General features: G+C 37.0%; 1 protein-coding gene across 1 annotated transcript; it reads right to left on the bottom strand.

Moving 5' to 3' along the window:
* Positions 1-2,630: 2,630 nt before the first annotated feature.
* On the bottom strand, positions 2,631-16,860 carry LOC139721765 (tripartite motif-containing protein 3-like). The gene is made up of 3 exons (XM_071633091.1): positions 16,680-16,860; positions 3,863-5,661; positions 2,631-2,641 (listed from the first exon to the last, which is right to left on the bottom strand). Exons 2-3 carry the CDS (start codon positions 5,646-5,648, stop codon positions 2,631-2,633), a joined length of 1,797 nt encoding a protein of 598 aa, XP_071489192.1. The 5' UTR covers positions 5,649-5,661; positions 16,680-16,860.
* Between the last annotated feature and the right edge of the window lie 4,561 nt (positions 16,861-21,421).

Here is a 21,421-nt window from a genome sequence, read left to right as displayed (position 1 = left end):
TTTGTTTTTTGGAGATTGAGAGATAATTTATTAGCTTTTATCCATTGAGCAACTTTTTCTAATTCAAAATTTAATGTCTTTACTAGGGTAAAAGGATTATTATGCGAAAAAAAAACAAATTTGAATCATCCGCAAAGAGAATGAAAGAAAGAATATCTGATGATTTACAGAAATCATTCATATAAATAAGAAACAGAAGCGGACCTAATAAACTTCCCTGTGGGACCCCACATTTAACATGATGAAGTAGGTAACATAGCTGTGGGAAAGGAGTACATAATATACGTCAGTTCTACTATAAATGCTACGACATAATGTATAAATGGTACGTAAGCATTGTCACTGGCATATGAATAGCCTTGCGTATAATTGGCTAGTTACTAGTAAGAATTAAATCGTCGCACAGATGTACAGTAATTAGTGTACATAAAAATCACACAAAACTGAATTATATTTACCATGTATTCGGACAAAGTGTTATAACTTCATCATTCTTAAGAGTTTAAATCTGGTAACCTTCTACTAGGTAATAAATGTAAAACACCTGTCTAGGTGATGTAAACAGAATTAATAACTCTGTCAATTGTATGCAATTATAGCGATGCATATTGTAATATTTGTATGAATCTACTCACATAATTGTGATTTTGACATACACATTGCTGTAAACCTTTACTACCAAGTCTGTACAACTGTACACACCTTTACGTACTGTATATCACCTCATGATAGCAACAAAAATTTCTTCATAATATTACACTATCATTACAAATTAATTAGGGCAATCATTGACATATGAATGAAAAAACAAATATCACACTTCTATCTAAACTTACAAACTGTTTGAGAACCCCAGTCAATAACAAGTATTACACTTCTATCCCAGCAAACTAACTGTTTGAAAACCACAGTTGAAAAAGAGCAACAACATGTGCATAATTTATAATTTGCAGAAAATTCCAAAAGAGAACCACGGTCAATATTCAATCATAACACAGTGGAGCTACCTGTGAGAGGAACATAATCGCTAATGAAGCTTTCATCGTAAGGCGACATTTGGGAAATTGTCGATTAGTTTAGGTGTCTTGTGACCAGTTCCGGCCACTAAAATCTGTAAATCTGAAATTCTGATCCAAAACAGATAATGGCCCAAAATAACATTTAAGATAACTATCCATAATAATTTTTTCCGTCACCCGAACGGGCCATCAAAGGATAACCTTTTTTTGTGTGTGGAAATTTGGTGGTCCGACATCAATTTTCAGCGGGCCACCTTGGGTTACCAATAATGTCGAGCTCTAGCTGCTGCTTCTCATCATAAGACTTGTGTTGTGCAGGACTGTAGTACAGGATATCAATGAAATGAATATGAATGAACAACGAACCACAAACGCTAAGTATCTTTCTGTAAATAACACAATAATACTACAATATACATTGTAAGTCATCATAGTTTTACAATATCACCAAAACATTTTCAAAGATATACAATAATTATTTTGAAGCCAGTTATAAATTCTTTTAGTTTATATTTTTTTCTATTTTTTTATAGCTATGGCTATACATACTGATTACAAGCGTGAAGTTAGTCGTACAATCCTACCAAACTTACACGGTTATTAAAAAACAACAACAACAACAACAACAAAACACCAAAACTTTATAATGACATTAAGCAAACATGGATCATTTGGAATGTTTTGCCAAGAATAACATTCTAGGTGACAATTTCATGGAAAATCTAGTAGACCTTCAAGTTCACCAAAGCATTTTTTTTTCTATTCCGTGCACAACATCAATTGTATTTTATCACTTCCTATACTTACAAGGACAGCATCTGTGTTTTAAAATGGAGGATTATTATGACCTCTGTTCACTGGCCGATCACACACATGGGTTAGCGGTTCGATACATTAGGAATTACTCTCTGTATACTGAAGGATAATGTTACTGTTCATTCTCATAACTTAATTCTCTGGGATGTGAATTTCTGGGTTCAAGAACGGGGAGACATTAGCGATCATAGAAAATGATACCTCGACTATAATATCACTTAATATATCATTTAGCACACTAGCACTTGCATGCGAATGGAAGAAATTTGCTTCAACAACAAAGCGAACTGTCCACGCAGCTTTTCTCCTATTCAGTCAAACCGTGTCAATGTAATATAAACAAGAATCTAGCAACTTAAGGAATTGGAGGGCAACAGGCCCATTTGAGATTGTTAAAGTGATCATACTTGCCCGAAATATCATAGTTAATCTGGTGAACAGTGTACAGTACTCGAAGTCATGTTGTGTCACCATTATAAACAGTTATAGTATTTTGATCCATGGTATACCTCATAACTCAATTGTAAAATTTATGTATATAATATTATATAATTATTATGTATATTACAATTGCGTTTTGTTACATGTATATATATATATATATTCAAACGATTTTATACAAAACGGAAAAGTTGTAACGGAAATACCTATTCGTGATATATGTAGGTCTTCACGCTGGATGGGGTGGCGAAAGACAAAACACCCATAATAAAGGAATATGAACATTCTCAAACCTTGGAGCTACGAGTGAGAAGATTCGGGACTCCAGTTTCAAATGTATTTATCAAACTGTGTTTATGGCAGATCTGAGAGGTGAGAAGGGGTTTGAAAGGATGAGGCCAAAATTTGGTAGGTAGAGTGTATAAGAATATCAAATGTACTCAAATGGATACCTTTCCACACGGCCCAAGGATTCGGTGTAGAGGGATCGGAAGGGGGGGGGGGGGCATGGGGGAAAGATAGCTCCGAAGTTAAGGAGTCTTCACAATTCTTTTGCTCTAAAACCAGAAGTTATAGGTGAAGTTAGTCCATTAAAAAGTATTGTGACTGCAGTTTCAAGTTACTTCATGGTAGATTCGGTGATGAGCGGAGGGAGGGGGCAGTTTTGTCTCTATATAATTTTCACATTTTCATCTTCTTCTCAGAAAGACATGGTCAACTTTGTCACACAATTTTGAAGACATTATCACTAGGGTTACAGCAGATATATACAAATTGATGGTTACCATGCAGCCACTCGAATCGAGAGTCCCTGGGGACTCCCAAACTCCCAAATATACTTAGAATCTAACCGACAGAAAAAAAAAGAAATCTTCTTCAAAATCAGAGGAATTTTTCTGAAGAAACAGGTTAGCAGAAGTACTGCCAAAGTTATAGTATAGATTCGGGAATGAACCCATAGGGTCCGGGAACGAATTGGTGGCTAGTTTAAAGATTTCATATCATTTTTGAATATGCACTCTCAAATTTTCTAAAGGAAGATACAGATGAATATTTAAATGGATACCATTCCCCCTGAAAGCTGTCTCATGCCCACATTTCCTACGTTCTTAGGTATCAGGCAGCAAGAATACCTGGAAGGCGAATTTGCAGTTCTCTGGTGAGCACGAGGACACCCCCCCCCCCCCTCCCCCACCACCACCACCTCTTTCTGGGGATTTTATCGGAAGATGATGTTGTATTCTTTACAGCACTATCCAAAAAGAAATGTTGAAATTGACCTTGCTTTACTTTTGGAATGGTCAAATTAAAAGAATAACCTACTTTAATGACTTTTTGACATGATTAAGGTCCTTATAGGTTATGAATATTCATGTAAGTAGACATGACATGTGAACGCAGCATATTGTTATATTAATTCATTCAAAGGGGGTATTCTATACGCTTAGATTATTACACCGAGGAATCTCTCTTTTTTTTTATCTGACACGCTTTTGCGTAAGAAATATCGTCTATGACAAAATCTATGACACGTTAAATGGCATTAAATATGTAAAGTCTACTTTCAGTGCAGAAAGCTATCTCACCACTCTCAAATTCTTGTAGGTAGTACCGACGATTTTCTGTTTTTTGTATTTGGAAATCACTGATAAGGCTTTGCACGTGCTTCAATTCACTCGTGTATCGATCAATGCTGACGAGACCCTCCTTGTGCTTCACCCAGGCTACAATGACCGAATCATCTCGACAAACAGCTGAGTAGGGATACACACCCTCCTTCTTCAAGACATTTTCCTTATTCCCCTTACCATCAAGGCATACGACAGCCGAGTCACATAGTATCAGATTTCCCGTGTTGTGAAAGGCGAATATTTGTTGAGGTGCATATCCACCACACATCATGCTTCTTACAGCTTTACCACCCTGTGGGGTAAATACCTCAATCTTTTGGGGTTGCATATAACCCACATAGATATTATCATCTCTATCCACAGTGAGACCAGCTGCATATCCTGATTGATATTGATAGGATCCCGTCGTCTCGAACGTGACGTCAAGCTTCTTCCATTGTTGAGTGTAGAGTGATACCTTGCTCTGTGTATCGCGTACTACACTTCGGCCATCAGACAGAAATCCAATGTTAACGGCACAGTAACCACTCAGCACGCTCTGCTGTAACTCGCCATAAGGAGAGAAGAGACTGATTCCAGAATTCCATCCTCTCACCGCCATCTTATTGTCTGGTGCACAATTCATGCAGACCCTACCAATCTTAAGGAACCCTACGTCTGTCTTGATATCCCAACTCTCCAGCCCTCCAAGACAAAGTTCATTGACCTTCACGTATCTACGGAATGATATCTTCTGAGCTCGTTCTGCCACACCTTTTGGTGATTGGTCATTAGGCTCATCTCGTGCAAGAAAACTCTTCAAGTCTTTGCGCAGCGTGTCGTGTGCAAACAGAGACTCTTTCTCCAGTGGTACCTTCATACCGTCAGTAACCATCTCTTCCATAGCGTTCATGTGACTTATTGTTTGGTGACTCTCCTCCTCCATTACTTTTAATTCCTTCTCGAATTTCTCACACCATTGTTTCACTTGACTTTTCAGGGCTTCTCTATTGTCTGACAATAGTTGCATGTATTCCTCGTACGTCTTGTCGATTTCATTATTGAGTCTTGTCATTATATTTGTTATTTCATTGCGTTGTGTCTCTATGAATTTGATGTGATTGTCGATGGACATTCTCTTTGAGATTACTTTGTGTTTCAACTCCTTGATACTTTCCATCAATTTCTCCTCATGAACAGCTGCCTCTTTTATCTGATGTCCTGCTTGTAAGTGTGTTAACATCCCACATCTTAGGCAGACGTATTCTTGACAATCTGTACAAAAACACTCCTCATCCTCGCTGGGATGTTTCTTACATTTCCGTCGCCTCTTAAGCGGAACTTTTCCTGAGAGCACCTCGCTCACAGCTACCACGTCGTGAGTGGAAAATGGTTTCCAGGTACAGTGGCTTTTCTCACACGATTTACACATATATTTCCCACAGTCCTGACAGTAGGACACAGCTGGTGACTTGTCGTCCACCTCACAAACCATGCATGTTGGATTGGTTTTCACTTCGTCCACGAGAGAATTGAAGGATGCGTTTGTTTGCAACTTTTCCACATCTCCACAGGGAAGGGGGGTTCCTTTCCTGCATATTGGACATATCATAGTTGGTTGGTCGGGCTGCGTTTGAGAGACACGTTGAAGACAGTCTTTGCAGAACGTGTGAGAGCATGTCAGTGACTTTGGTTGTTCAAAAAGTGTCAGACAAATAGGACACTCCAGATTCTGGCTGCTGATCTGATGAACCGCTGCCATGGTGTCTGTTTATCTAAAAGCAAAAGAAACATACAATGGTAAAAACATCGACAGATACTTTAGCAGAAAACAAAGATTAGCGTTTAGTAATAATAAACGAAAAGAGAAAGTTGGTGATGTTGTGATGCATGATGTTAAAATTTACGCATTCTTAAAATCAAGCGTTATAACGAAGCATAATTTAACACATTTTGTGTGAATATTGCTTGTCTTGTTTTCTAAGACATTGTAAGGATGCATTTTTCTGGTGTGAATAAATCGGATTTATGGATAAATCGGATTTATTCGAGAGGAAGATATCACATACAATGTGTTGAATGAGCCTGTCATAAGATGGGCGACATAATAGTAATCAGATATAACTTGGTATACACTCTAAAGGAGTATTCATAGAATAAAAGAGTTGCATGACTATGTACAGTGGGGTACCGTGGGTCAAGACATTGGGGGGGGGGGGCACCTCGTGGAAAAGTAATTTTGAGGGTGTGTATGCTGGCGTTCGAGCATGCGTGAGCTTTCAGGCTGCAAACTTGATAGGGACTACAATACATAACGAAATGTGATACATTCCACAGCGCAGTCACATTGTAAGTTTTTCTTACATGGATTATGGTATGTCGGTGGAAAAAAAATTACTGGCAGCACCATCAGGAAAATTGCATAACAACTAAATGCGAGCGAGCGAAGCGAGCGAGCTTTAAATGTTGACATTTTTAAGTCCCCAAAATGCCGTTTGTAGCTATATTTTTCGCTTTGGAATTTAGGGAGGGGGGCACCGGGTGCAACTGCTGGCAATTACTAGCAGTAACATCAGGAGAATGGCATAACGATTAAATGCGAGCAAGCGAAGCTTGCGAGCTTGAAACTTTTGACATTTCAAAGTCAAAAAATTGCCGTTAGTAGCTATATTTCCTTCACTTTGGAAATTATTAAGAGGGGGGGGGGGGCGCACCGGGTTCAACTGCTTGTAATCACTAGATGCAACATCAGGAAAATAGCATAGCGACTAAATCAATTCAATTCAATTCATTTTATTTTCATACTTCTCATTTATGAACATTACAACAGAAACCAGACAAGTTCTTTTACCTTGTGAACAATCTGCAGAAAACAAACAATATACATGGTGATAACACAGTAATTACATGTAATGATAACTGGTCAAAATCGAAATCGAAATGGGGTTGATCAAAGAGAAGTATGACGGGACCTACATGAAAGCTAGCTTGTTTGGCTGTAAGCCCCGAGTAATCAGTGTTTGTGAAAAAGAAACGGAGAACAGATAGAAGATAAGACCAGAATGATGATGTGAGGTTGCCAAATTTTATGTAATAAAAGAGAAGAAGAAAAAGAAGAAGAAGAAAAACAAACAAACTATACATTAATATGAACTTACTGTGACCGAGCCATCATTATTATACAGCCTACTTTGGTATATATACTATAAACTATTGTTGCATTAAAACTTTCACCAGGATATGATCAGTAAGACACAAAAAGTAACATGTACAACTATTAAGCCATCTGGTGCCTGCCGTCAAGCTCTGCATAGAAGGTTAGAGAGGGGCAGAGGGAAAGAGGAAGAGAGGGAAACGAAGTAGAATGTGGAATTGCTAATGATGAATTCAGAGAGCCCGATGGCAAAACCTTAATGGAATCTGCAACGTGTTGACAAAATGTTTAATTGGACAATAACATACCACAGTATTACATAAGACATTACGACTGTTCAGTGTCTGCAAAATATGCACTCAATAAAAACTCTTTTAATTTACGTTTAGAGGAATATAAAGACGAGCAGCTTGTTATTTCGGGGGAGAGGTCATTCCAGTATCTAGGGCCCGTATACATTATCGTTTTTCAGCGAAAATTGTTCGAGTACGTGGAATGCGTCACTTTGGCGGGTAGGATAATTATGAATCAAATAGTTTTTTCTGAACATGCTAGTAAAAACATTCGGTAACTCGCTGGCAGAAAATTTGTACATAAATATGCCGACGTTGTAACTGAACAGATCTGATATTTTCAGTATTTTATTTTTCAAAAATAAATCATTCGTGTGGGACAAATATCCGACATGGTTGATATTTCTGATGGCACGTTTTTGAATACGGAACAGTATATCAAGAAGATTTCTAGTTGCATTCCCCCACACAAGAATACCATAATTAAGGTACGGAGTAATCAAAGTAGAATAAAGATTAAGCAGAATTTGACTTGGAAAAACACTCTTAAGTTTATTAAGAACACCCGTATTTTTAGAAAGAATATTACTTAAATAACTAACGTGGGATTTCCAAGATAAATCACTATCAATAAAAAGCCCTAAAAATTTTATACTACTGACTTGATTTAATTCAGTTTCATTAAACTTAATATGAAAAGGAAGGGTTTTAAGACTATTGCTAAAAAGCATACAATGAGTTTTATCAATATTAAGTGACAATTTGTTGGCGTATATCCAAGATTGCACAGATTTAAGTTCTTTATTCACTGTGTTACCAAGAGTATAAGGATCTCTGTGTGTAAAAAACAGATTGGAGTCGTCAGCAAAACATATAAAGGAAAGAATTGGCGAGGAACTAGGAAGATCGTTAATGTACAAAATGAACAATAGTGGGCCTAGTAAGGAGCCCTGTGGAACACCACATGAAATTAACTTTAACTGAGAATCACGGCCATTTATACTCACAAATTGTTTTCTGTTTGATAAATAATCTCGAAACCAGTCCAAAGCCTTCCCACGTATACCATAATGTCGTAGCTTGTAAATCAAAATATCGTGGTCAATTGTGTCGAAGGCCTTCGAAAAATCAAGAAAAACTCCAACAGTGTGGGAGACATCATCTATAGCATGAGCAACTTTATGGATAAAAGTGAGTAAGGCATGGGTCGTACTGTGGTTTTTCCTAAAACCAAACTGAGAGTTACAAAAAACTTCACACTTTTCGAGAAATTTGTGTGTGCGCGTATATACCAAATGCGAGCGAGCTTGAAAATATTGACATTTTACAGTCCAAAAACTGCCGTTTGTGGCTACATTTTTTCGTTTTTGAAATAATGGGGGGGGGGGGTCAAGAGGTAGTCAAGGGTGTCGGTTTATATGTTCATGATGGGGGGAGGTATGACCAGCGAGGGGGCGTCGAACTGGGAAGGATGTCCAAAATCTGCACTTTAGAGCATCCCTTATTGTGTGTGTTTGTCTGTGTGTGTGTGTGTGTGTTTGATATACATGGAAAAGTTAGGAAATAGCCAGGTCAAGTCTTATTATAGGCAATGCAAGGCATTTTGATGTAGACTAGTATGTAAAGCAACACTGCAAAATCAATGATCTAGCTTTGATATAACGAAGAATACGGTCAAGGTACAAAAGTGTACATTCTACATTACATTGCTCAACATTGCGACTCTTTTTGCCGTTCGGATGTTCTGAGTAAACTGCGGAAATCCTGCATATGCTTATATTCAAAATGCAAACCAGGCATCACGTTGAATCGCAGTCTTTTAAACAATGTTTCACACTATATACCTCTTTAATAATGGTTAAAAGAAATCTTAGAAAAATATATCATTTCTTGATCAACCTTTCATGGCGATTTCAAAAGCAGTTTACTAACCCAGTTTTTTTCCCATTCATGGCACAACTCGCACCGGCACTTGAATAGACATTGGGCCGAATGCATAAAACAAGCAATTGCTTGTAAGCAATTGCTTCAAGCAAAAGCACAAGCTCGTCTAGCAAAAGGTCCAGCTCAAGCAATTGCTTAAATCCATATGCATAACCTTGTGCTTATGCAAATACCTTTTGCTTGTCCCGCACAAGCAATTGCTTGCGCTTTCAACAAAAGGGACGTCACGCCTGTGCGAACACAAGAACAAAGGCGAGTGTGGCAGCATGTATTTGAAAGGGCATGTTTGTGTGGAAAGATTTCCTGACATAGCAGAAGAGCTATGAAATGCACACACAGACACATACACACACATCTATACACACACACACACGTATTACTGGCTGATTCCCATCACTGCAGCTTACAGTAGCCCGGATCTGCCAGATCGCACGCGGAGAGAGGTCTCCTTGCTCTCCACCGAAGTCAGACATCCTACCTGTTTTTCATCACATTTTGCGTGCTAACCACTGGAAATTCCTGTTGTTGAAATGAAAAGGTTTCTTACACTACTTATGAGTAATTTCTTGTAGATTTATACCACTCCTTCACAAGTGTGGTCTTTCTTTCATAAATATGAAAAGGATACTTAAAAGGGTACGTTCCGGTTAAGCAAAAGCTCAAGCTCATTTTACAGAGCTTGGAAAATCGCAAGCAATTGCTAGCAAGAACTAGCAAAAGGTATGTTTTATGCATACGTTTTTAAGCAAATGCTTGGTCTCTAAGCAATTGCTTGCGGGCAGCAGGCAATTGCTTGTGCTTGCTAGCAAAAGCTTCTGCCCGCGAGCAATTGCTTGTTTTTATGCATACGGATTCGAGTAAAAGGCTAGCACAAGCAATTGCTAGCGTTTATGCATTCGGCCCAATGTACTTCAGAGCCTCTTTTCTCGGTTCACACTTTCCAGAGTGTGTGATTTCTTTCCAATATTTATATAGGTTAGGAGAGTCCATTTCAGTTGAGCTATACATCATTTTAATGCTTAGAGTCTACTCTTTCATAATTTGCCATTAACTAAAAAGATGATTAGCGCAATATGTGATAAGTTGTTTCATCTCAGAATGTGTGAAAACACGGGTATAACAGGTTTTTCAAGGGTGTTTGTTTATTACGGAATTCATTTATAACACAGGGTTTTTTTTTTCCTTCATACGATGAAAGTATCTAAACTATAATAAGAATAATGAGATAATTTGCATTTTACACAGCAGTGATAGTCCAGTAGATGAAACCATTATATCATGTACTATTATATGAACTGGAAAAGTTAGTATATTTAAGGTTTTGTAGATTGGTGGTTTGTATGTAAAATGGGTACTTATACAGTGCAGTAGGCTACTAAACTAAGCTCGGTTGCCATCAACATTGGGCAATTATCTTTGATTAGCCTAAGTAGTATAATGTTAGCTAATTAGAATATGCAATATGCATGTTAATCAAGGAAGACTGAAATCTCATATGATATGACTTTTCGAGGTTTGAGAATTGTATTCAAGGGTAGATAAGGCTTCGTTGCCACTTTGGCAACCTCAGGCAATTACAATTTAGTAGCCTAATTAGCATAAAGATCTGATAAGCTCGATATACAGCAGAATATGTCATTTAGGTTTAATAATAAAGAAAGCTTGAAAAGAAGAATTGCACATTTTCTATGTGAACAGGAATCCATTTGTGAAACCAGTTTTTATGGGAAGGGGGGAGGTGACTGGAGTGGGTGGGCAAGGACATCCCCTATATAAAACGAGATATTTTAGTTTATTGTTGTGTGACTAAAATATGTATATTATCATATCTAACAACTCCTTGGTCACATTAAATTGTATCTAGTATCGTAAAATGTACTATTTGAAATAGCAAATAACTTCATGTCAATAGACATCTTTGTACCATTCACATGTGGAAGCCGGTGTTGAAATGGGTTCCTCACCATCGACAACCCTTGAAAAGCTATATTGTTTTGTTTTTTCGTTTCCTGCATTGAAATTAACAGCATATTACATTTTGTACGTATTAGCTGAATATGCTAATTAGGCTAAAATAAATAATTCCACTAGCTTGTCAGAGTGGTAACCAAGCTCACTTTACTTCAATACTTGTCTAAAACAAATATAGCAATAAAAAGCCTTGTCTTTAACAACTTTTCGAGATCACACATATTGGTGTATTTATGGTGTCATTCGGGTAATTCTATATGACAAGGGCAAAAAACAGCAAAATTCAAAGTAAAGTAAGTGCTGAAAAAGTTAAGTCTCCCACAAAGACGGATGTAGTGTTTATGGAAAAAACACCCCAAAACAAACCTTTTCCAATAACTTTCCCCGTTTTTGTTCTACACACTTTAAAAGTTGGAAGACTGTTTATTGTGTTTATCTAAAATTTAAGAATATCAAATGAAAATTTAGAATGAAACTACTTAAATATCTCCCTGCTTTATCCATAATTCCCACATTTTTCTTGTACTGCTTCCACAATCACGTTTTATGAAGCATTCAGTCACCCTTATGATTTCTTGGGGGGGGGGGGTAAATTTTCAAAATCTACTAACATTTGACGCAATTTTATTACTATGAAATTGAAAAAAAAAAAGTTCTCTCCTGAACAAAGTAATCACTGTTTTTTTTTTAAATCTCCGCTTATAATTGTGTTTTCTCTACATGTGACTCCCTGGAAACTCAGAAAACATTTTGTGAAACATCTCCTTTAGTTCTGGTGTAATTGTGGTAACAGAGTTACATGGTAACGGCATTACACGCACATCTAATATGGAAAAGAATGACATGACCTACTTTCATGCCAATACAGCGTATGAATATGAAGTGTTTATGTAGCTTCAAGACATTATCCTTGAGCTTAATGGCGTTAGTGATTGGCAGTGAAGGAGTGAAAGTTGAAATATATGTACATATGATACACTGACATGACTAAACATAGCTGGATGCCTCTGACAGTAAGTCTTGACCTAAGGGTACATGCTTGACAAGACTACTTATGCTTGAATTCTCCTCCCTACCTCCACCTTTTCTCATGAACAAGAACTACAGGGAGACTGTGCTAACTGATCGTTATTTAGGTTTTCTAAAGATAGTCATTCTCAAATATTAAAATCATACTGAATTCTAAGATATCAATGTTTATTTTCTTGTTAAAAATATACACGGTTTAATACAAAATCTAAGAATAGTGCTCAGGCACTATTGAATGGGTGTGATACAGCATAAATTAAACAAAGGTTAGAAAGAAGAGAAAGGACATAGGATTTCTTTAAAAGGAAAATGGAGCAGTGCTACTAACAGAGAAAACAGAACAGTACAATTTTTTCTGAGGAGAGATCAAGTATTTAAGAGAAGGGTCATCATAGTACACAATGATAGAAGTAATTATTGACACAGGATGCCCACTGAATGTGACACCTTTGATCTGTCTGTATGCTAAAGACTTTATTAAGACTAAGTCGATAGTCTGACCGTTTACTGAACATGTCCTTTCTTCATCCTCGAGTCCTTTATTTTTAATGGTATGTGTATGACTGTGACCTTCTTGCATTTGTTTCTTAGATCTTTTCACCACAGAGACACTTACACTGTTTTGCTTTCCATGCCTCTTTGATACAGAGCATCCACTACCCTTTGAAATTTGTTCTTTAATCCTTTCTTTTTAAAAGGAATAAAAGCAACAACACCATTTGTGATGAACATTGTACTCCCCAATCAGTTATTGTTATTCAGCTTTAAAATGTAATGATTAGGCCTATACTTTCCGTCCTAAGAAGATTTTATAATGTAGTCAATGGGCTTCTCCTTCTACATTTATTCTTCGTGTTACCACATGCTGTACAATCCAAGTTCCTTGTGCATTGCAATGTATTTTATCATTTGCTTTCAGGCATTCAAAATACAATACTCTCCGCGTAATCGGGTACTCCGTTTAATTGGGTAGTATTGTCAAAATCAGTTCCAATGCACATTAAGATTACCTGATAATCGGGTTGCCTCTCCGCATAAACGGGCAAATAATTGTCTTCTTATCTAATTTCTACCTACACTTTATCGCAGATATAACACTTTAACAAATCAGGAATTCCAAATTTTCCACGGCTAATCGCATTCTCTGCTTAATTTGCAGAGAAGATCGATCATTTGGGGAGTGATTAAACATGAAAACACATGTACCAGTACTTGCCACACGTAAACGAACATTACACATGTACCTGGCACTCACAACTGCATAGACAGACCGGAGTTGAACACACTTGCGCTCCTCCCTTGCTCCGCAACAACATTTACAATACGAGAAGTATGCAACGAAAATCAGGCCATGCACCAGCTCCATAATTTTGCTTTTCCCCAGTCACTTCTCGAAAAGTAACCCGACGTTCAACTTGACTAGCGCACGCAAAGAGACTTGTTCACTTTGGAAAACGCCTGCGTGTTAGCGAGGAGTCTATAGTCAAAAGACAAAGTTTTCTGAAGACATATTTGTCCTTATAAAGAGTAGAGTGTGAATTATTGTTCGTGACTGAGGAATAGTGTAAGGTATATATAACTTTGCTGTTCTGTAACGCCCCTTTTCTTTCATACATGACATTTTAGGCCTACATGTACCAATACTCTAGTTTAACTTCATCTTCTTACAGTCATGACGGCACAAGTTAGATACAGACGTATTTCTCAAGGGGACAGAAAACGAATTGTAGGAATATTTGATGATCATAACCTTGACTTCCTACAACTGGCCGACACAAGGAATAAAGCGCACAACGGCGAGATAAGTTGTGGCCATGCACATGCTGCACTATCTTCGGAATTGAAGAGTCACTAAGCACATTAAAGAAAAAAAAATGTTGCCAAAATCTCTGAAATGAGTACGAAAATATGATTTTTAATGACGCTTGGAAAACAATAAGTATGTTAAGAAAATAAAGAAAGAAGCAAACCATAAACATGCGTGCCAAATTGACTGCAAAAGATGTTAAATTGATTGCCCAAAAATGCATTGGAAAGAACGAGAGCAGCATGTCCGTGATCACGTGACTATCATTCTAAACTGAATGAACGAAAAACCAAATGGTGCTTGTTTTACGAATTTCAATAGAAAAAGTGTTAAACGAATAACCAAATGGTGCTTATGTTACGAATTTCAATAGAAAAAGTGTTACTTATAATGAGGCTAAAGGTAATTTGAATGCTCCAAAATGAATTTGAATGAAGAGATCACAAAATTAAACTATACCGAACATGTCATCCTTGGTATATTTTGCTAAATTGAATGCAGCAATTAGGAATTGGACTGACAAAAGTGCGAAATTGGCCGGGAAAACCTATAGTTGATAGAAGAACACTTCCTATTTTGAAACCACAATCATCAATTTCTTTTAGGCGTTTCGATTCTGTAGTCATATTTCCTGAAAAAAAAAACGATGACAAAGACTGATCACTACTGTTTGTGAGCCACTGAAAAAGGAACCAAAAATGCATTCATTTGTATTCATTCATTTTATCCATTTTCAGTAGCTATTTTTGACGCATTCGTTATCAATTCTTACTGCTTCACTATCGCTCAGTTAAGTAGGATATCAGTGCGGAAAGTTACAGATTTTGTAAATCACAAATTTTCATGGAGATCAAAGCGCCTGCACGAAGATTGATTATCATTGTGTCAAAAAAAAAAATTTGAGGTGTTCTTTCTATTGAATAATGTAACGATTTCATTCAGTCGCTCATATCTTTTTAAATAAGAGACAGTTTTGTAGCACTCTGTCTGCCGGGACACCATGTATAATACATATAATAGGTTCGTTCATATGCATTCGATATTTTCACTGGATGTGAAGAATAGCAAATCTAAGTTTGATGTCTCATTACCAAAAAAAAAAAGAAAAAAGAAAGAAATGTCACACCGCCACGCTTCGTATAAGTGCATGGCATATAGGTGAGCTGAAATAAATTTGGTCTAAAATGAAACATAGGCCTATATGCCCATAAATGCACCATTATATAGAGTTGGAAAGATTTACTGTTCTACACCCCAAATGAGTCGTGTTATCTTTGTCATTATTGTTCTCATTATTAAAGAATGAAAAAGTGAATGAAAAATATCTATGTATTCATTGACAAATTATATAGGCCCAAGAGTGTGTAAAAGAAAATACATGTATCATATTAATTTCTAAATTCTTGAAGTGTGCTGATATGTGGAACAGAGTACATTATCATGAAAATAAAATGATATAACATTTTACACTAGCAAAAAAAAAAAATGATGAAAATCTTGGTTGTTTATTTATTTTTTTTTTTTGGTCAACTCATCCCAGCCGATTATGCGGAGAGTACTGTACTACTTACTGCAAAAGAGGAGATACATTGTACACACTTCTTGTGAGTGAATACAACATGGCAACACTCAGGAAGAAAAAAAAAACTGTCAAAGTCAAGAAGAAAGACAGAGACAGGAAACTTCCAAGACTTCCAAGACTGGCTTATTTCATGCCTTTTTTTAAAACAAAACAATGGATACATTGATAGGACAATATATATAAATATATATATATATATATATATATATATATATGTATTTTAATAAAACAATAGATATAATAGAGATCATTGAAAACAAATAATAGTAGTTTCCAAAGATTGCCCTCCTGTTTTGTGTCGTTTTGATTTTTTTTTCACCGAAGTTTTGCCTGTAATATCATCAGTTTATCAAATTACAAATCTGCAAACTATACATATACCTATCCCAGAAATTTCGTCATAGGTCTCATAATGTGATACTTTATGTTGTTATGAATAGCGCCCCCATGTGGTGACGTTGAGAACTTTCAAACAGAGCAAAATATTTATTGAGATTCCATTTGCTTATCTTTTGTGGCAAATATGGGAATGATTGGTGCATGATAACACGTATATTGAGTAAGAAAAAAATTATATAGAAAAATCACGTTTCTAGCACATTTCCTATGTATTTCTTTATATCTTGGTAAATAGCGCCCTCCATGGGTGACCCTAAGAAAGTTCGAATAAAAAGGTCATTTAGAGTATGACTTTTTCTCTACACAAGTGCCAAATATGACGCTGATACATCAAATAATAACAAAAAAAAATGTTACACAGGGGGCACAATATAATGCACAACTTCCCTTGGGTCTGATGGGAAGGGTTAAAACAGCTTGGGCTTTAATAATAGGGTTAAACACGTTAACAAAATCAGTAAAATCATATACCAGCCAAACAAAGGGGGTTCAATTTTGAGCATATTCAGTGATCATGCTTTTATTATTTTGTTAAACTACGCCCACGATATTCAGTTTAGTAGGCCTAGAAGCTATTTAGCAACACTGTAGTGGAAAGCGTATTGTATGCTTACCTAGTATGCTGTTGAATGTTGCTGATTTTTATCTGGCTCCGAAGTACATGTATAGATACGCGATCACGTTCTGTTGTCTTATAGACTGTAGGAAGTTACTCACACGTATTAGATTGAATGTGGTCCAACTCTTTAAGCTCCAAACAAAATAGAAGCAGAAAAATGTGTGTGTTTTTTTCCGACGGAGAAATGTATAACACAGTCATGCAGCACTCACAAAATGGCGGCGCAGATCTGACCTGTTTTGTTTTCCTGACCCCTGCTAGAAGCGGGTTTTCCCGACATCTCAAACGCTCAAGCCTGATCGGAGGACATACTTGGCATCCTGCCTAAAGCAAACTATAGTATAGGAAAGGGAAGAAGTAATGGTAACAGCACACACACACACACACACACACACACACACACACACACACACACACACACACACACATACACACACACACACAGCACCAAAGATTATATTTCACCAGAACCTGTGTACATAGTGCAAATAGCTATTTCGCCACTGATATTCACTTTCACCAACTCAACAAGGAAGTTGCACTGTTCATATTTACAACCACGTAAACAGCACTCAAATATACGATGCAGGTTTACTTTGTGAAATGGGTGAACGAGAGATATTCCACTGCCGTTAAACGCTCACTTTAATTTTAATATGCTTTGACATCCATTAAGACGAAAATGACGCTCAAATCTAAGAAGAAGTCAATCAAAACACCATGAAGTATAGAAACTACAGCAAAGGGTCTGGCGTTGAATCTTAATCATAGGCCTGTATTAGCTACATGGAGGTATTCATACACAACGAACAGTGCAAAGACACATTTCCCCAGAAAAAAAAAAAATATTAAAAAGCATTGCAACGGCATGCACAACCGCAATGGAACATTTTTCTGACAATAAGTTCTCTTCTACCAGAGCAATTTTCTTTTTTTTCAAATTCATTTTCATTTATTCTCTCATATTCAAATTGGGCCCTGTGTTGTACAACAGAGTATATTTTGAAACTCAGAATCTATTAAACAACGCATAGTCATACAACGTAAAACAACACAATTATGATAAAGGTAACTATTGCAATCATCTGATTACCTACAAATGGAAGGGGAAAACATACAAGCTTCCGGAAATGTGTTGGGTAGGCTATAAAAAGGAAAAAGAACTATTATCGAAAGCTATTGCATATTGATATAAAAACGGTACTTCATTGGTGTGGCATCTAAAACCGTTTCACATACCTCCAATGACTCTATCAACAGTAATGATGCAGGGGATGGGAAACCGGGGGAGGGGGGTTTCGCTTGTGACGTTGTAGCCCCACCCTTTCCTGGTTCGTCAAAATTACAAGGAAAATAAAAAAAAGAGGAAACGTGGGGAAGAGGTTCAAGGTCAATAATGATAAAAAAATCACAACAGCAATGAATTTCCAAAGATGTTGTCCTATACAACCACCACCCCCCCCCCCCAAAAAAAAAAAAAAAAAAAAACCAAACCTTGTCAAATATTGTTAAGTAAAAAAAAAAAAAATAGTATATATACTGGTAATTTGCTGTAGATGCTTTCTAAAGTAATACAAACAATTTATCATGCAGTGTCCAACTCCCTCCCCCTTCTTCCCGGTTTGGCCAAAAGTGTTAATTGAGAAGATGGGTTTGTTCACATGTAAGTAAACGCCACCAAATGGAAGGTGGGGGGGGGGGGCGGCGTCGGCTATAAATACTGAATGCACAATTTGCAAAGATCACCAGCCAACTGCACGTGCTTAGGACCACCATCACAAGAATTCTGGTTCTTGATTGGCTGTTGGGACGAAACGTTGTTATTTTTCAATGCAATGAGACCTTAACATTAACATAGCAATTACCTTCAGTGAACTCTTTTTTTATGCTGTGTGGATTCAACGAAAATCGCTATGGTATAAAGATTATCATCACCAATGGTATGACTGAAACTAATTGACAAAATACCAAGTGTTTTATTTGAAGCTTTGATAAACGTTATGGGAATACACACTCAAGTTGGATTTGAAGTAATGACCTCCTGAATGCTAGACATGCGTTATGTCTATCATTCAGGACTGCATTCTACAAGCTTGGCTTTTTCTTTGTTATGATTCAGTCACATTTTGTCCATGTATTTCTTCATCTAAAGTATGTTTATTGTCTCACAGTAAAGAAATGACGTGCATTTAAATCCCATTGGGATATGCATAAATTACAATGTATTTTACCTTGCTTATATACAATTGTCATATTGTATACTTTCGTCGGAAATGAAATAAACTGAAATATCCACTAGACTACCGAGGATAGCTGATATCCAGTAATTGACGGTTCTGTTCTCTTTTACATAGCAGCGGGTAACTGCGTATGTATTCAAATTAATGATTCTTATGTCGAGTTACTTTTCGTGTGTCTAGCAATCAGGATGCTGTTAGTTCGATTCCAACCAGAGTACTTAGTATGTCGGCCATTCTTTTTTTTTATGGTTGGCGCTAGCTAAACTTCTGAGTACTCGTATTATTTTGAATCGATAAACTTGATAAAGGGCAATGTGTCAATCAGCTGAAATATAAGATAAGTCGACGCAGGTTTCATTACCTTAAATAAGTTCGCATTATTTGTTGCTATAAGAGATCAAAACCATCACTTGAAGTAGGGTGGATGCTTAGAGGTCTGATGAATATGACGCCTGTTTAGCAATTAGGAGATCATGGGTTCAAATTCAACCTCGCGTATGTATGCCCATGATATTTATCATTCCTACCACAAAAACACTGTAAAACCGGTGTTCGTCTATGTCAATGAACTGTTTAAGGGAACTTTTTCGATAGAGAGAAAAAACAAAACAAATACATGACCCGACGCTAGAATGCTTAATTGAATGTTTAACCTTGATACCCTCCGTTATATTTGGGATCGTGTGGGTGAAGATACGAGTGATACTTCTACTTGGTATAGACTATCGAAACAATTTAATTTCATTTCATTTATTAGGTTTCCACACAAATCATACTTTGTTGTGTTTACAACATCCATCAATGACAATATAAAGTGACACAAAAATTATAAGTTATAAGTTCCGTGTAATTACAAAAAGCATTTACATAGCACAAAATCAACTGAAATTACTCTAAAGGGTACATTCATGACGGATAGATAAATTTGTGTGTGGAGGGAACCTACATAGAAGCAGATACTTGTAGGAGTAGTACCCCGAACGAAAATCAACGCAGACTGTTACACTCACACACACACACACACACACACACACACATGCACACACACACACATATTACACGCACACAATTGCACCCGGACAAGCGTGCGTACACTCACACACATACACACACACACACACACACACACACATATCAAACGCACGCAATTGCACCCGGACAAGCGTGCGTACACTCACACACACACACACACACACGCGCGCGCGCGCGCGCGCAACAAGGAGAAGAGAACGAGAAAGAGGAAGAGGAGAAATCACCAACCGATAACAACAAACAACAGAAATAGGTGACATGTATCAATAAAACTAAATTCGTGCTGAAATTGTAAATTAAGTCATATCATAAACAAGAATCAGTTACCCAATATAGTGAACTCACTTCTCGCACATTGTACTGTTACGTTTTGACCGACAGCGCGAAAATGATAGATTTCTTTCTCATTAATTTCATGATGAAGTCATAAGGAATATCTTCCCCTCATCAATCCCTCAAAAATACTTTCTTTCATTCAATTTAAATACTCTCCACGTTTTCATCAAAGAACACTTGGGAGTCTCTACATTCACTAATCTCGCAATCTTTCTGGGTATTCAGTATGCACATTTGTGTACACATCAAAACTTGCATGACTGATTATTTTGAAAGACTTTGTAAAATTTTGCAAAGATTAGTTTTGTGACTATCTCCTTTGTTGTTGATATAGATATATTATATCTACATTCTCTCTCTCTCTCTTTCTCTCTCTAAATGTAGACCTACACAGATATAAACATAGATGGCAACATGGAAAAAAAAAGTGCTGCCCTCAGACGGCAGGTGGTACTGCAAGGTATGCAAGTAAACAAGTATACAAATAGTATAATGTGTATACAATATTTTTGCACATTGAGTCAATAAGCTGTAGCGATGATTATCGTTCCATCCTCGGTCAGGTTAATTCAATTCAAATCCATTTTTATTTCCATCAACTAAACATTATAAATACAATTTTGAAAATCTAAATAAAAATCATACACAATGTATAAACGGAACATATATGTAATAATTGCAAAAACCTTTATCAAAATGTATGTCTTTCGAAGTAAATGCAGCGCTCTTGTGGCGCGAAAAGAGTCGCACTGACATCATTTCTAGTTCGATTGTTCAGCTCACATAGGCCCTTAGAAAAGTTTAATGACACACACGTTTCGTCCTCCATACAGGCCAAGAAGCAGGCGATGCCCGATCGGACCTGGATTCGCCGCATCACGCCATTCTTGAGACAGTACTCTTTGATCGGCATTTTTTGACGATCAAGCGCCATTTTAAACGTACCTCCTGTGAAGTGACTCCTCCTCTGCTGGCTCTGACCAGCGGGGTTTCCAGAGGAGGCCGTATCTCCATTCGACGTCATAATACGATTCGATGATACTAACTGTTGCCCACTTCCTCCTGCGGATCCAACACTTCCCCCACCTGCCACACTTCCCCCTTCACTTTCGCCTCCACTTGCTACTAT

The sequence above is a fragment of the Diadema antillarum genome, unplaced genomic scaffold (genome assembly GCF_040938485.1).
Source record: "Diadema antillarum isolate AM-2024a unplaced genomic scaffold, OU_Dant_1.0 scf00000014, whole genome shotgun sequence".
Classification (NCBI taxonomy): domain Eukaryota; kingdom Metazoa; phylum Echinodermata; class Echinoidea; order Diadematoida; family Diadematidae; genus Diadema; species Diadema antillarum.
Note: the sequence above shows the minus strand (reverse complement) of the source record. Positions and strands in the feature narration are given on the sequence as shown.